Below are 13,034 nucleotides of genomic sequence, written 5' to 3'. Positions count from 1 at the left end.
AACGTAATATGAAGTATTGTCTGTTTTAATTAGATTTTTGTACATATATTTTTAAAAAGATGACTCATTAGAAAAATGAATCAAACTTATTATGTGTAATTGATGTGAATAGAACGCATGTCAACATCATACGTGGTTTAGTTTCGTAACTTAGAGAATTTGTAGACGACAAAATGTCACAGTCCGTGAGACTGAGAGCTCGGTAAACTTGCGGGGGAATCAGGTTCCTTCAAAAGATTATAAAAAAAAAAAAAGAAAAGAAAAAAGGGGGTGGGTCTAGATTCTCAACCCAGAATTTCCGACCCCAGAACTAGTATAATGCTCGTCACCATCTGATTTTTTATTTTGTTTTTTTGTTGATTCTCAAGTATCCATTTTAAAACGGGGTTTAATTCTTCTCAAATGTAAATGTTAACCCTTGATAAAATTATATATTCTTGTGCGCAGTTTTGCTGAAAGTAGAGAGACTACTGTAGTAATTATGAGCATGGGTAGTTGTGAAAGTGAGCATGCAAATGGAAATGGCGATGATCATCATCATCATCATCATCATCAGCAGCAGCAGCCGCAAGACAGCATGAGTCCAAATCCTTTGATCCAGGATTATGTGGCCAAGCACATACCTGTCTTGTCCAGAAAGAAGAGAGCTGCTGTGTTGATATGCATTTTTGGTGGACAAGATGGTGAGCTTCGTGTAATTCTTACCAGAAGATCCATGAAGTTGTCCTCTCATCCAGGTACCTACTTCACCAATATAACTTAGTCTTAGACTTTATAGAATCTTATTTATTATTTTAAATTAATAACCCTTTTTAGACTTTTTGAATCAGGTATGAAAGAAAAGAAGCATGCTCTCATACTTGAAAAAGAATATTGATGAATTATATAATAAGTACATTATCTTTCAGAAAAAAAAGTCCCTTCATTTACGTAGGCATAAGAACATGATGTTGGTTTGGAAGTGTAGGCGATGTAGCATTGCCTGGCGGAAAAATGGATGAAGGCGATGCTGACGACTGCGCAACTGCTCTAAGAGAAGCAACGGAAGAAATTGGACTGGATCCGGCTCTTGTCCATGTTGTTGCCAATTTAGACCCCTTTATTTCATCGGTATATAAATTTCAGTGCTTGTTTATGATTCTCACTATACGTATTGTATGGTAGTTTGAAGGTAGAAAAATGTGATACAGAATTTGCTGACGGTGGTGCCGGTGGTAGGCCTATTAACCAGAGTGGAAGATTTCAAGCCAATGCTTAACGAAGACGAAGTCGATGCTATCTTTGATGCCCCCTTAGAGATGTTCCTCCAGGTTCCAAATTTTTCTCTTGATCCTCATTTACCGTTGCATGAAGTGTTAACCTTTTCACTATATCTAGAAAGTTTTAGTTCGAATCAGGATTCGGGCAAACCAATCTAATAACGTTTCGGTACAAAAATGTATTGAAGTCTTCGTGTGTGTGTGTGTGTGTGTGAGATACTGCAGGAAGATCAACACAAGTGTATAGAGAAAGAATGGGGAGGTCTGAAGTACGCATGCCATGTATTTGAGTTAGAAACAGAGCAAGGGAATTTCGTGGTAGGAGGACTAACAGCAAGTATTCTGATTCAAGCTGCCTCCATCATCTACAAAAGGTCTCCAGCTTTCAACCAAAGTCTTCAGGACTTCAGTCAACTGCAATGGGCGCTGGCTCCTGCTAAACAAGTAGTAGTAGATATGGAAGATGGTCCAGGTCCAGGAGGTAGTGACGTTGGATAAACAGAGTTTTTTGCTAATTGTTTCCAGATGGCGTTATGAATTATAAAGGGATTAAGGAGAGTGTCACAAATAGCTAGGTGGCAAAGTAAACGTAATTACTTATTATATTCATGGCGTTAGAACCTTTTTCATTAGATTAACAATTGGCGCCCCTTTACCCTCTCCAACTCTAATAAATACACTTCGTTCACCTTTATTTTCAATATTATTGGGATATTAAGTTAAATATTAAACCATTGAAATTCATTGCACTTAATACTACCGAAAAAAAGAAAATGGTAATTCAAAATAATGCATATGGTGTAAAAGAATAAATGAAGTTAAGAATTACAGTTTTATTTGCTACTGTGGGAATTTCATCCCCAAATAATAGTCCTTGCATTTTCATGCCAAGCTTCACTCCCAACACAAGCAAGCAATTGACAGTTCCCTGGCCATTACATGGTTTGCCAAACAAAATAGAACAATTCTAGTGTAGTCTGCATTATAAAATTGATAGAGATAAGGAATGGATCCATGATTACCAGATAATTAGAATTTTTCAGCAAGATGCATCCAAAAGCATTACAGCAATCGAAATGCCCAATGCACTTTATACATCAAATTTCATGATTCAAATAATCCGTATACTGACTAGTCGAAGTGTTCCCAATCCTGAGTCACCTTCGTAGAAGATGGCATAGGCAAAGGGGCAGACAATGGTGCAGGGGAAGGAGCAGAAGATGGCATAGACGAAGGGGTAGACAACGGTGCAGGGGATGGAGCAGAAGATGGCAATTGGGATGGGGCAGAATATGGCACTGGGTAAGGGATAGGACTAGGTGTAGAAGACATCACGGCTGTGGGGTTGCGAGTAGGCAAGGGAGTAGAAGACGTCATGGTGGTGGGGGTAGAAGTACATGTGGGGATGGGGGTAGGGGTTGGAGTAGAAGACGTCATGGGGGTAGGGTTAGTAAGGGTAGGGCTAGAAGATGGCATCGGCATGGTGCTCATGCTTCCAAAACCAGGCTCAAATGTTTCCCACTGAGTAGTTACACTGCTCAAGGGCTTCGAGTTTCTTGACTTGAGGATGTCCATCGTCTCCACAAAGCTCTGGACCCGACGCACCTGAACAATATATAGACAAGTTAAAGTCAATCCAGAAAGAGAAACATATTTTGAAGAAAAAAACCGCATAGAAGTGACATTTGCTGAAGCTTGTATATTCAAAAGTGCAGTTGATATGGACCCATGTGGGAGCAAATATTTGAAACAGAGAGAAAGACAAATAACTCCAAAGGAAAATTTATCTCAGTTTCCCCAAACCCACGTTAAAAGAAAATGAAGGCTTACAGAAAATTTAAGGAACCAAGAAACACAAATTTTAGCTTACAAGCACACTACAGAGGCAATAATTCTAGTTGAGATCTTATGCGACAAACTAGTGTCAGAAAAATGGGTGCAGAAAATCTAAAGACACATGTGAACATGGAGAGATTGACCTGTAGTCTGCATCCTTAGTTTCTGATGAGTATATTGCATAGAGAAAAGGCAACACTTGGAAACAGAATACTAACCTCCATCTTTCTCTGCACCTTCCCTTCTCCTTCAGCTTCAATGCCATCCAATTTGAGCAACTGCCTCATAAGCATCTCAGTCAAATAAATAATATCTTTATCATCAACCTTTGTTCCACTATCTACAACAGCTTGCAGTGCCAATACCTATAACTCAATAACAAAATGCCAAATCATAAACCAGCCAAGAAACCAAGAGGCAACAAAAGAAGAAAAAGACAGAGAAAGAGGGACAATTTAACCTATGCAAAAGATATCAACCTGTTGCGAGAGCTTATCAACCTCCTCCCTTATTTCAGCAACAGCTGCACCTCCTCGTGAGATTACACTGGTTTGCTTAACTTCTTCAGCATTATTCTCCCTGCATGTCGTATTTTCCATAAGTAACACCTTGGAATTGTCCTTTACACCAGCTCTTTGGAGATCTTCATCATCTTCTTTCTCTTTACCTCTAAACAAGAGTTTATGCATCTCAGGTTTCAATCCAATTTTCTGAACAATAACTGATTTCAAATCCCCTGTACCCAAATAAACATGATTATCAACCAAAACAACATAGCAAGCTCATTATAGTTACAAGGTATGATGAAAGATTATCATTCCATCCTTTTAAAAAATAAGGACTAACATCGACTGCAATTTTTCCCATTTAATCATAAGGACCAACATCGAGCGTAAGTCTTATTTCAGTACGTAGATACTAACATACAAGTGTAAAACAAGAAACAACAAAGAATCTTAAGAATGTAATTTGCCAAGCACACACACAATCAGCAGACGAAAATAAATATTAGCTCGGCAATTAATGTTGAAGATGATGCATGTGAGCATATTACGTGATCAGAGAAAGTACTAGACAAGATGATCTGAAATACCATAATTAGAACTAATCCCACCCCAAAAGGAAAAATAGTGCATAGGGGTACACCACTAATTCCTGCCCATACCACTGAAAACATACTAATTGACGGCAAATACACGAGCAGTTAAATCCGCCATTCAGTATACGAGTTAAAGTTCAACACAGAGAAGCATTACTTCCTAGTAAAGCCAAAAGGATTTCTTACTGATAATAGGATATTCAATCAATACATCGGCAAGCTACATAAAGACACAGTTGCATCAACAAACAGGCTTAACGAACTAACAAGTAAGAGATAATGCAACCAATGCTGAAAAACAAGCAGCGTACGGAGAATCCATTGCTTTAGCTGTCCGACAGATACACTAATCAGAGAATTAAACGAAAAGCAATGAACTAATCATCGATCTTTATAGCTAAATAAAAAATACCAAAGGTGGAATTGGATGGCACGGCGACATCATATTGATTAAGCCCATGAGAGACCTTAACGCTAATAGAGGCGGGCCCACCATCGGGCTTGATCTCCGCCTCGATCCCTCCATTTTTGTCACCGTTTTCCCGGGTTGGGTTGAAACTCGTCATCGGCAAAATCTGCAGCGGTATGACAAGAAGAGGGTTTTGAAGATTACTATACGAAAGAATTTAAGCGCTCTATAGTTGTGCAGGGCGGGGGTCTATATGGAATTTAAGGAATGGCAATCACTTGATTTTTGGCTCGGGATATTTAATGATGGGGCTCGGAACTCTCTCCAGTACCAGTCGCTCGATTCCTGCGGTTATCAAGTAATATCGGGAAGGTGTCACGCACTTTTACTGAAGTAGATGTTCCGTCGGTGACATGACATGCGATTTCAGTTCAAATTCAATTGATGTCTTATAAATAAAGGCCTCACCCTTTTGGTGGGCCGTAGAGTTAGACTTCCAAACTCAAAGGCCTTTTGGGCCTTTTGGGAACTTTTTATCTTAAACTTTTTAAAAATAAATAATTACATCTGATTTTACAATGATCTGATAAAAAAATAAAATTAAATATATATATATAGAGCCGATTTAAAAAATGAATTGGACCACTTTTCTTAATTAGGTATACTCGACAGGTAGTGTGGGTTAGGTTAGGGTCTAGCTCTACTGTTAGATATTGTTCATTACCTGACCCATTGATTGAAAATTCTGTTCTTGAAGTAATTTCATCGAATTAAATTAATTATATTTTTTTATAATTCTATATTAATTACACATTAAATATATTATATTTATTATATCATCAATTATTTTTTTTAAATAATACATTTATTGGTATAATAATATATTTTATTTATAATATAATTGACTTAAATTTAACTTACTCAAATCCGATCTAAAATTTCCCCTCATTGATAGCCTTGAGGCAGGTAATCCAACATGTAAATGCTACCTAAATTGGAACACTTTTTTATTGACGAGAGATTGAGATAACAACCATTAAAAAAACAAAAACACTCTCAAGATAAACCATTATTACAAGAATACTAGAAGAATCCAAAATTTACGGGCCAAAATATCGAATCGGGTCTTAGCATGCAACCTGAATCCATAACCTTACCCAAAGAACTTGTTTACTTTGACATTCGAATCAAATCCAGTTCATGACCCGAGTCCACGACCCGACCTTGAAGACCTATACTTGTAGACCATTAATTTATATGATATCACTCGACTAGGACAACACCACATGGCAAAATACAAATTGACCTCTCAAACATGCAAATGAACCCACCTAAACACTATAAATACTTTTTATAGTTCATTTATAATAGGACATTTATTACACCATACACCTACTTTAGATCCCACTCAATTTACATTCTCATTCTCTTTTATTTCGAACCTCACCGACTCAAGCATCATAGAATCTCGATAGAAAACCCTCCATCAAGCCCAACAATTTGCTCTCTTTTCTTATGTCCCAAAATCACTTCCAAGGCATTAGAAAACCACCAACGACCCGCGACCCAAATCACTTACTAAAATTGGTAGACAGAGATACGATGAGTAAAAATTAATCAACAGTGGAATACTAATACCAGTACACAACTTCTCTCTTAATTTATTCTTATTATTATTACACCCAAAGCTGATAAAACTAAGATTGAACAATTTATTAAAGATTTTGAGAATCACAAGACAAAATGCTGCATATTCAGAAGGTGGCCATTAAAACTGCTTCCCCAAGCACGTGCCCTTCAATTGCATCCAACACTTTATCCTTAGTCACCTGCATCATCATCAAAGTACTCATAAACCATACATCATCACAATTAATTAATTACCTTGAAATTCCACATCACAAGAATTACGTACCTTATTTCCAAGATGCAACTCATCGTCCAAAGCGTAGAGCTTGAACTCAATCCGATGTCCATGACTAGGCAGCTTGGGTGCCTCCCACCCATGCTTCTTCAAATCATTTATCCCTTCCTTGATCCCCGCATACTCACCCCCCATCTGCTCTTCTTTTCCCGAAAACCCCTCCGGCAGCCCCTTCAGCGTCGGTGGAATATTCACAACCACCCAAATGATGAACGGCACGATCGGCCCCGACGGCTCCGGCGCATCGATGTCTTGTACAATGAGGGCTAAGCTCTTTGTCCCCTTGGGCACGTTGTACCATTCCAGCGGCGGGGAGATGTTCTTCTTCGCGCCTTGCCCCTCTCCCATGTACTGCCTCGGCAGCCTTCCCTCGTGGTTTATGTTGGACGACGCGAGCCTGAATTCGTCAGCCATTATAATTATCTTTCACGATTGATTCAGGTATTGGTGCTTATTGCTTTTGCAGTTACTTATTTATTACATACAATATGATGATGATGATGAAAAGGGTAAAATTTGAGGATGTTATATATATAATGTTTGTTGATGTTCATGTCCGGGGAGGGGACATGTGGGTTGTCTGAGAAGGTTCGTGTTGGCAAAGGAAGGTGCTGGGGTGCATGGAGTGGAGACACGTGGAGCGCATGTGTAGAGTGTTCCGGGGATGAGGGTCCCCAACAAATTCCATCATTTTCTGTAGGTTTGTGGTAATTTTCAGCACTTAAGTTTCGCCTTCAGAAAATGGCTTTATTTAATTTTACTTCTCACAGACTTTTTTATAGTTCCAACACTTCGAGAACGGACTTTTATAGTTCCAACACTTTGATTTTCTCCACACCTACTCTGGTTTCATTTGTGGGCAAGGATAGACACTCTACACAAATGTATTTTTTTGCGGATTCGATTTTTTATTACAAAATTTATTTTATTTTTTTTATTTATCTAATTAAAATATATAAAAATTTTATTTTTATACAAACATATATATAATATATTTAATAGAATAAGAAATATTTTGTAATAAACAATTCAATCCAAGTTATTTGTGAGTAGAACTAGGAAAATTTTTTGTTTGAATTTAATCGCCTTGGTCCGGATTAGAATTTCTCCCGAAACTACTTAAATATGTTAGAAAATTAACTTTAGTTTCGTTTTATCGTGTACATATTACAACCTAGCTAGTCATTTTTTAACTACTAATCGTTTTAATATGTTGTACCTGCATGTATATAATAAATAATTTTTCGCTCTTTAAAATATATAATGAGAGTAAAATATGCAAATAAAGTATTAAAAAAATAAAAAGAAAAGAAAACTAGTTTATTAGTTAAAGTATAATTTGAAAAATTGAATAAATTAATCATTTTATTAATTGAAGTTATAAAAAATTAATGCAATGACGTCATTAATCACAATTTATGAGTTTGAAGTTCATTTTTTTTTTTTATATTTGTATAGATATACAACAAGCCCAGTAGCCCAATATGGAAAAAAGATTAATTAGATTGAAAACCACAAAAAGCCGAATAGTCTCTTGGACATGTTTAGCATAATGGGCTCTTAAAGCATGGTAGGAGACAAATTGAAGTATTCGGGTTAGTTGAAATTGAATCAATTATGTGATAAGTATAATATTGTATAATTGGTTTCACATTGAAAGAAAGTGAACAAATACATCGTATTTGCTCTGCAGTTGATTTGAAATCAAATTTATTTTAGGTAAGAATTTTTCATATTTTTAACTCTTTTAACATTTTCTAGATTTTTGTGCTTGTCCTCATTGTTGGCATAAAGAGCTAAGACACTCATGACTGAAAACGACATAAGTAAATTAAGGATTGATTGTCAGTAAACTGATCATCCCATCTTAATCTTCTTTAAGCACTAGATTAGACTGTAAAGCATAATTACATGAGTTTTAAAGTTTGCACCAGTGATTAACAGCACAGGCAACATTCAACCAATCAACGTCCAGCTAATACAAATACTTTAATTTTCCAGTTGATGGTCGTGCCGACGCAAAACCAACAACACAACTTCATTGACAAATTTTGTTATAACACCTCCTCCATCTCTTAGACAAGACTAGTGGCCCAAAGATGACACCAACACCCACAACAAATCCTATGGCAGCACTTACGTATATCCCATGCTCTTCTTCTTCATCTAACTTCTGCTGGCAAACCAGAATGGTCAGTGCAAGTTTTGTTTAAGGGAAATCCACATAGCCCCTCATTTCCAAGAAACGAACTATCAGGAAACGTCTGAATTTGACTGCCTTGTGGAATCCTTCCAACTAAGTTGTTGTATGACAAGTTCAAGAATGAGAGGAATGTAAGGCTTGCTAGCTGCTGCGGAATTTCGCCTCCCAGATTGTTGAACGAGAGGTCTAATGATTCGAGGTCCTCCAGATTGCCTATGGATCCCGGGATGTGACCGGAGAGAGCATTGTGTGACAAGTTGAGAACATAAAGGGATTTCAGCTCTCCTATTGTTTCAGGAATTATGCTTGAGAAATGGTTGTCGGAGAAGTCGACTGCGGTAAAGATGTTTAGGATTTTTTCCAGCTCAACATCCAGTCCCTTGAGGGTAAGTGTCACCGAATCCTGATAGTAAATATCGCTTACTGCTAGGAAAACAAAGTTCAAGTGATCAAGCCCATCTTGATCAACTGACAAAGCTTTCAGGTCTCTGAACAGATTCTCAGGCAACACACTGTTGAACTCGTTAGAAGCAATGTTGAAAATTTGAAGGTTCGGCCAGGTAATGCCGTCCCCCAGACAGCTAATATTTCCATGAAACTTATTGTTACTTAACACAAGAACGTGGAGTTTCGTCAAGTTCTTGAGCCAGCAGGGGACATTGCCGCTTAAGTCATTGTTGCCGAGGTTTAAGACCTCCATCTCTGTGCATCTTACCAATGAATTAGGAACTTCTCCTTGTAAAACATTCCAACTGAGATCCAGAGTCTCCAAACCACAGCCGACCGGGAATGTATCAGGTATATCACCACTGAGTTTGTTTCTTCTTAAGTTCAACACACCAAGAGTGTTTTCAAATAAACAGGAGGGAATTCTGTCATGCAACCTGTTATTTGAAAGGTCTAGTATTTGGAGGCGGGTTGCGTTGCATAATGAAGTTGGGATGGTCCCAACGATTTTATTATTTGCTAATGAGAAGAAAAGGGCAGATGTGAGAGAAAGACCGATGTTGGCTGGGAGAAAAGATGAAAAGTTGTTGTTTGACATGTCTACAAAGACAGCGGTTCGTGGTGGAACTGGGATTTCCCCACGAAGCATGTTGGAATGTAGATCGAGGTAATGATGGTTGCGAAAAGCATAAGGTTCTTGAAGATGACTGAATTGATTATGAGAAAGATTGAGAAAACGGAGAACTCCATCTCCAACTTCCCATGTCCAATTAGGAATTTCACCATGTAATTGATTATCTGAAAGATCTAGCATCATTAATGACGACAGATTCCTTAAAATGGGGAATTTCTGCAGCTTGCAAGATGCCAACATTAGAGTTCCTAGCCGGGGAAACAATGAAGAAAGGGATGCTGTTTCGCTTACATGTACAGACAGGTGGTTGTAGGAAAGATCAAGATTGACAAGATTTGTCAGCTTTCGAAAATCAGTTAGCTGCACGGATCCATTAAAATTGTTTGCAGACAGAGAGAGACTCGAAAGATTTTGGAGTTCAAACAAAAACCGAGGTATTGGACCTTCTAAATTGTTGTCGTTCAACTCAAGGACTTCTAGGGAAGAGGATCTATTTAATGTGTCTCTGATTACACCGGAGAAGCTGTTGTTGTTGAGAGTCAAGACATTAATGGATGGCAGAGCAAACAGAGAAGCTGGAAGCTCCCCTATCAATGAATTCTCGCTCAAGTCAAGAAAACTTAGTTTCTCAAGGCCTTCCCAGAGGGAGTCAGGAATGTGACCTGTTAAGCGGTTACTGCGAAGGTTTATCACTGAAAGATTCTTCAAGAAAGCAAATGATGGAACAGAACCAGCAAACTGATTTATAGAGAGGTCCAAATAGACAAGCTGAGTAAGGTTCTTGATTGAACTCGGAATCGGCCCTGAAAACCTGCAACCTCTAAGATCAAGATTTGACAACATTCTAAGACTCCCTATAGACTCAGACACGTTGCCTGAGAAATTTGTGTAACTAAGCCACAGATTCTGAAGAGAAGCATTCAATGGAAATTCAGGCAAAGAACCCTGAAGATCCCTGTTTCCACTTAGGTCAATCGTCTCCAGACTCTTGACTTGGAATAGTTTTGCAGGAACCAGACCAAATAAGTTACAGGAACTTATGGATAAAACCCTCAAACTGGGAAAATCCGCAAAGGATACCGGGAAGGGAGAAGAGAAAGTGTTTTCATCAAGACGTATAACTGAGAGGGATCGAAGTTTTACCAACGAAGAATCAATAGGGCCTGTAAGATAAGCATTGGACAAGCTCAAAACTCTTAGATTCGGCAGAGAAGATGATATAGCATTGCACCATTGAGACCCTTTTGCAGAAATGTTCACCCCATCAAGATAAAGTTCTCGTAACCTTGTGAAGTTGTGAATCAATCTTTCAAGGTTCGGGTTCTCAAGCTTAAGTGATGAGTAAATTGTATTGGTAAGATCGAGAACAACTAACTTCGTTAAATTTGAGAACTCCAATGGAATCTGACCAGAAAACCCTGAATTACTCAGGTTCAGATGACGCAACTCTTTCAGCTTTCCAAACCCCAACGGCAAATCAACAGAACCGAAGCTGTTTTGAGCTAAACTCAGGTTCTCAAGAAACTCAAGCCTGAAAAGACTGCTTCCAGAATCATTAATTCCGTCGGATATTGACTCGCCACTGAGATCAAGACTGGAAACACGACCCCTAGTGTCGCATTTCACCCCAGCCCACCGACAGCAGTCATCCATAGACTCATTCCACTGCACCAGCTTCGTTGAAAATGAAGAATCATATGTGAGGTTGCTCCTTAACTCGAGCAGCAATTCTTTCTGGCCTTGAAGACACTGGCCAGACACAAATGTAATATTAATGCCAGGATCAGAGTTGGAGAAGAATAGCAGGATGAAGAGAACACTCGAAAACATTTGAAATCGCAGTAGTTCTTGCATGAAAGAAACAAGATAGTACATAGGAGCTGCGGAAAACAAGAGTTGTTATCTTAGCTCATTGAGTCGTCAAAGGACTCCTTATGGAGCGTGGTGTAGTCGGCAGATCAGACGTGTCGCCTTGAATTATGAAATAATTGAGTAAAGATAAGAAAAGCTTTCAGATTCAGGTCTTGAATTTTTATTCACGAAACCCCATAACTTGGATTACTGAAATCCAAGATATTATGAACAAACTTTGTGTCATCGCTTCAGACAAAATTCTATTCCAAAGAATTGAGTAATTACGAGACTAGTCTGTTTCTCTTTCACACTTCCGCTGTACTTTGTGCGTCAGGAAACTCCAAGCAACTTATATAATTTAATAAAATCAATTTTGGAAAAAGAATCAACTTAAATGAATTACGGATACAAAAAAAAAAAACATAAATACATAAAATTATAAAAAAATAGAATTATTATTTATAAATAATTATAGATTTTAAAAATAAATTATTATTTTATATAATAAAATTTTAAATAAATAAATAAATAACTAACCCCCATCCGCACCTCCACCTCCCCATCACCCCAATAATTGGGTGATGTCGCCCAAATCTATATAGATCAACAATTGTCCGAGTTGTGTGCTCAACATCGCTCAATTGTGCTCGGGAAGCGACGCCTTCACCCCCTCTGTTGCGGATGCCATCGCCCACTTCTATGAGGGGATGGGGGGCGGCGGAGGGGAAGGGGGTGTTTGTAATTATTTTTTTTAATTTATATTATATAATAATTTTATAGTCATACATAATTATATATAGTCTTTGTTCCGTCAAGTCAGGACTTATGTGGCGTAGTTTTTTTAAGTTATGGCTAGGCAGTAATTCCTTCAATTTAAAAAGCCCCAACGTTATACATGGCAGCAAAATTCGTTCATTTTTTAAAATTTGATAGTCCTCCTCTTATAATTGTTGAAAAAAAAAATTAATTCCAAGATATTAATTGTCACTTCTATATATATGGTCCTTTATTTTACTAGTACTCTGTGTACACTAGACAGTAAATGCAATCAAGCCTCTAATAAAATCAAAATTTCAAGCTGAGTAAGGTTTCTAGTGTGGGTGGAATTGGTTATTCTCCAAATTAAGTTTGGCCCCAAATCAAATATAAAGTCAGTGTAATACAATTATTATATGATTGATCATTTTTTTTAATTATATATCAATTATACTATAAAAATATTAAGTTTACTGTCTAATTGATTTATATTGAATCAAGATGGATTTAAATTAAAATTTCCCTAACCTGGATAACATGGCAAAGTTGCTATTGGATTCTGGTAAACGGTAATGAGCCTGAAAAACTGGTGTAGCTAAGTACTGTAGGCCTC

The 13,034-nt window shown here is 37.6% G+C and overlaps 4 protein-coding genes across 4 annotated transcripts; 1 reads left to right on the top strand and 3 right to left on the bottom strand.

The window, feature by feature from the left end:
* On the top strand, positions 385–1,919 carry LOC105174599 (nudix hydrolase 15, mitochondrial). The gene is made up of 4 exons (XM_011096752.2): positions 385–737; positions 968–1,110; positions 1,191–1,310; positions 1,485–1,919. The coding sequence occupies exons 1-4, from the start codon at positions 482–484 to the stop codon at positions 1,755–1,757; spliced, it is 792 nt and encodes a 263-aa protein (XP_011095054.1). The 5' UTR covers positions 385–481; the 3' UTR covers positions 1,758–1,919.
* LOC105174598 (BAG family molecular chaperone regulator 4) lies at positions 2,073–4,971 on the bottom strand. The gene is made up of 4 exons (XM_011096751.2): positions 4,607–4,971; positions 3,575–3,831; positions 3,314–3,460; positions 2,073–2,864 (listed from the first exon to the last, which is right to left on the bottom strand). The coding sequence occupies exons 1-4, from the start codon at positions 4,758–4,760 to the stop codon at positions 2,391–2,393; spliced, it is 1,032 nt and encodes a 343-aa protein (XP_011095053.1). The 5' UTR covers positions 4,761–4,971; the 3' UTR covers positions 2,073–2,390.
* Positions 6,202–7,046, bottom strand: LOC105174597 (UPF0098 protein TC_0109). Its single transcript, XM_011096750.2, has 2 exons — positions 6,519–7,046; positions 6,202–6,432 (listed from the first exon to the last, which is right to left on the bottom strand). Exons 1-2 carry the CDS (start codon positions 6,939–6,941, stop codon positions 6,358–6,360), a joined length of 498 nt encoding a protein of 165 aa, XP_011095052.1. The 5' UTR covers positions 6,942–7,046; the 3' UTR covers positions 6,202–6,357.
* On the bottom strand, positions 8,365–11,917 carry LOC105174596 (receptor-like protein 12). The gene has a single exon (XM_020697603.1). It carries the CDS (start codon positions 11,684–11,686, stop codon positions 8,690–8,692), a length of 2,997 nt encoding a protein of 998 aa, XP_020553262.1. The 5' UTR covers positions 11,687–11,917; the 3' UTR covers positions 8,365–8,689.

This window comes from Sesamum indicum, linkage group LG11, assembly GCF_000512975.1.
Source record: "Sesamum indicum cultivar Zhongzhi No. 13 linkage group LG11, S_indicum_v1.0, whole genome shotgun sequence".
In the NCBI taxonomy this organism is placed as follows: domain Eukaryota; kingdom Viridiplantae; phylum Streptophyta; class Magnoliopsida; order Lamiales; family Pedaliaceae; genus Sesamum; species Sesamum indicum.
Note: the sequence above shows the minus strand (reverse complement) of the source record. Positions and strands in the feature narration are given on the sequence as shown.

What these genes read in the sequence shown, in the direction of transcription:
- LOC105174599 (XM_011096752.2), top strand. Translation starts at nt 482, where the DNA reads ATGAGCATGGGTAGTTGTGAAAGTGAGCATGCAAATGGAAATGGCGAT. An exon ending in TAGACCCCTTTATTTCATCG is followed by an intron (nt 1,111 to 1,190) that starts GTATATAAATTT and finishes AATGTGATACAG; the next exon opens with AATTTGCTGACGGTGGTGCC. An exon ending in CCTTAGAGATGTTCCTCCAG is followed by an intron (nt 1,311 to 1,484) that starts GTTCCAAATTTT and finishes GAGATACTGCAG; the next exon opens with GAAGATCAACACAAGTGTAT.
- LOC105174598 (XM_011096751.2), bottom strand. Translation starts at nt 4,760, where the DNA reads ATGACGAGTTTCAACCCAACCCGGGAAAACGGTGACAAAAATGGAGGG. An exon ending in GCCATCCAATTCCACCTTTG is followed by an intron (nt 3,832 to 4,606) that starts GTATTTTTTATT and finishes ATTTGGGTACAG; the next exon opens with GGGATTTGAAATCAGTTATT. An exon ending in TTGATAAGCTCTCGCAACAG is followed by an intron (nt 3,461 to 3,574) that starts GTTGATATCTTT and finishes ATTGAGTTATAG; the next exon opens with GTATTGGCACTGCAAGCTGT.
- LOC105174597 (XM_011096750.2), bottom strand. Translation starts at nt 6,941, where the DNA reads ATGGCTGACGAATTCAGGCTCGCGTCGTCCAACATAAACCACGAGGGA. An exon ending in AGTTGCATCTTGGAAATAAG is followed by an intron (nt 6,433 to 6,518) that starts GTACGTAATTCT and finishes ATGATGATGCAG; the next exon opens with GTGACTAAGGATAAAGTGTT.
- LOC105174596 (XM_020697603.1), bottom strand. Translation starts at nt 11,686, where the DNA reads ATGTACTATCTTGTTTCTTTCATGCAAGAACTACTGCGATTTCAAATG.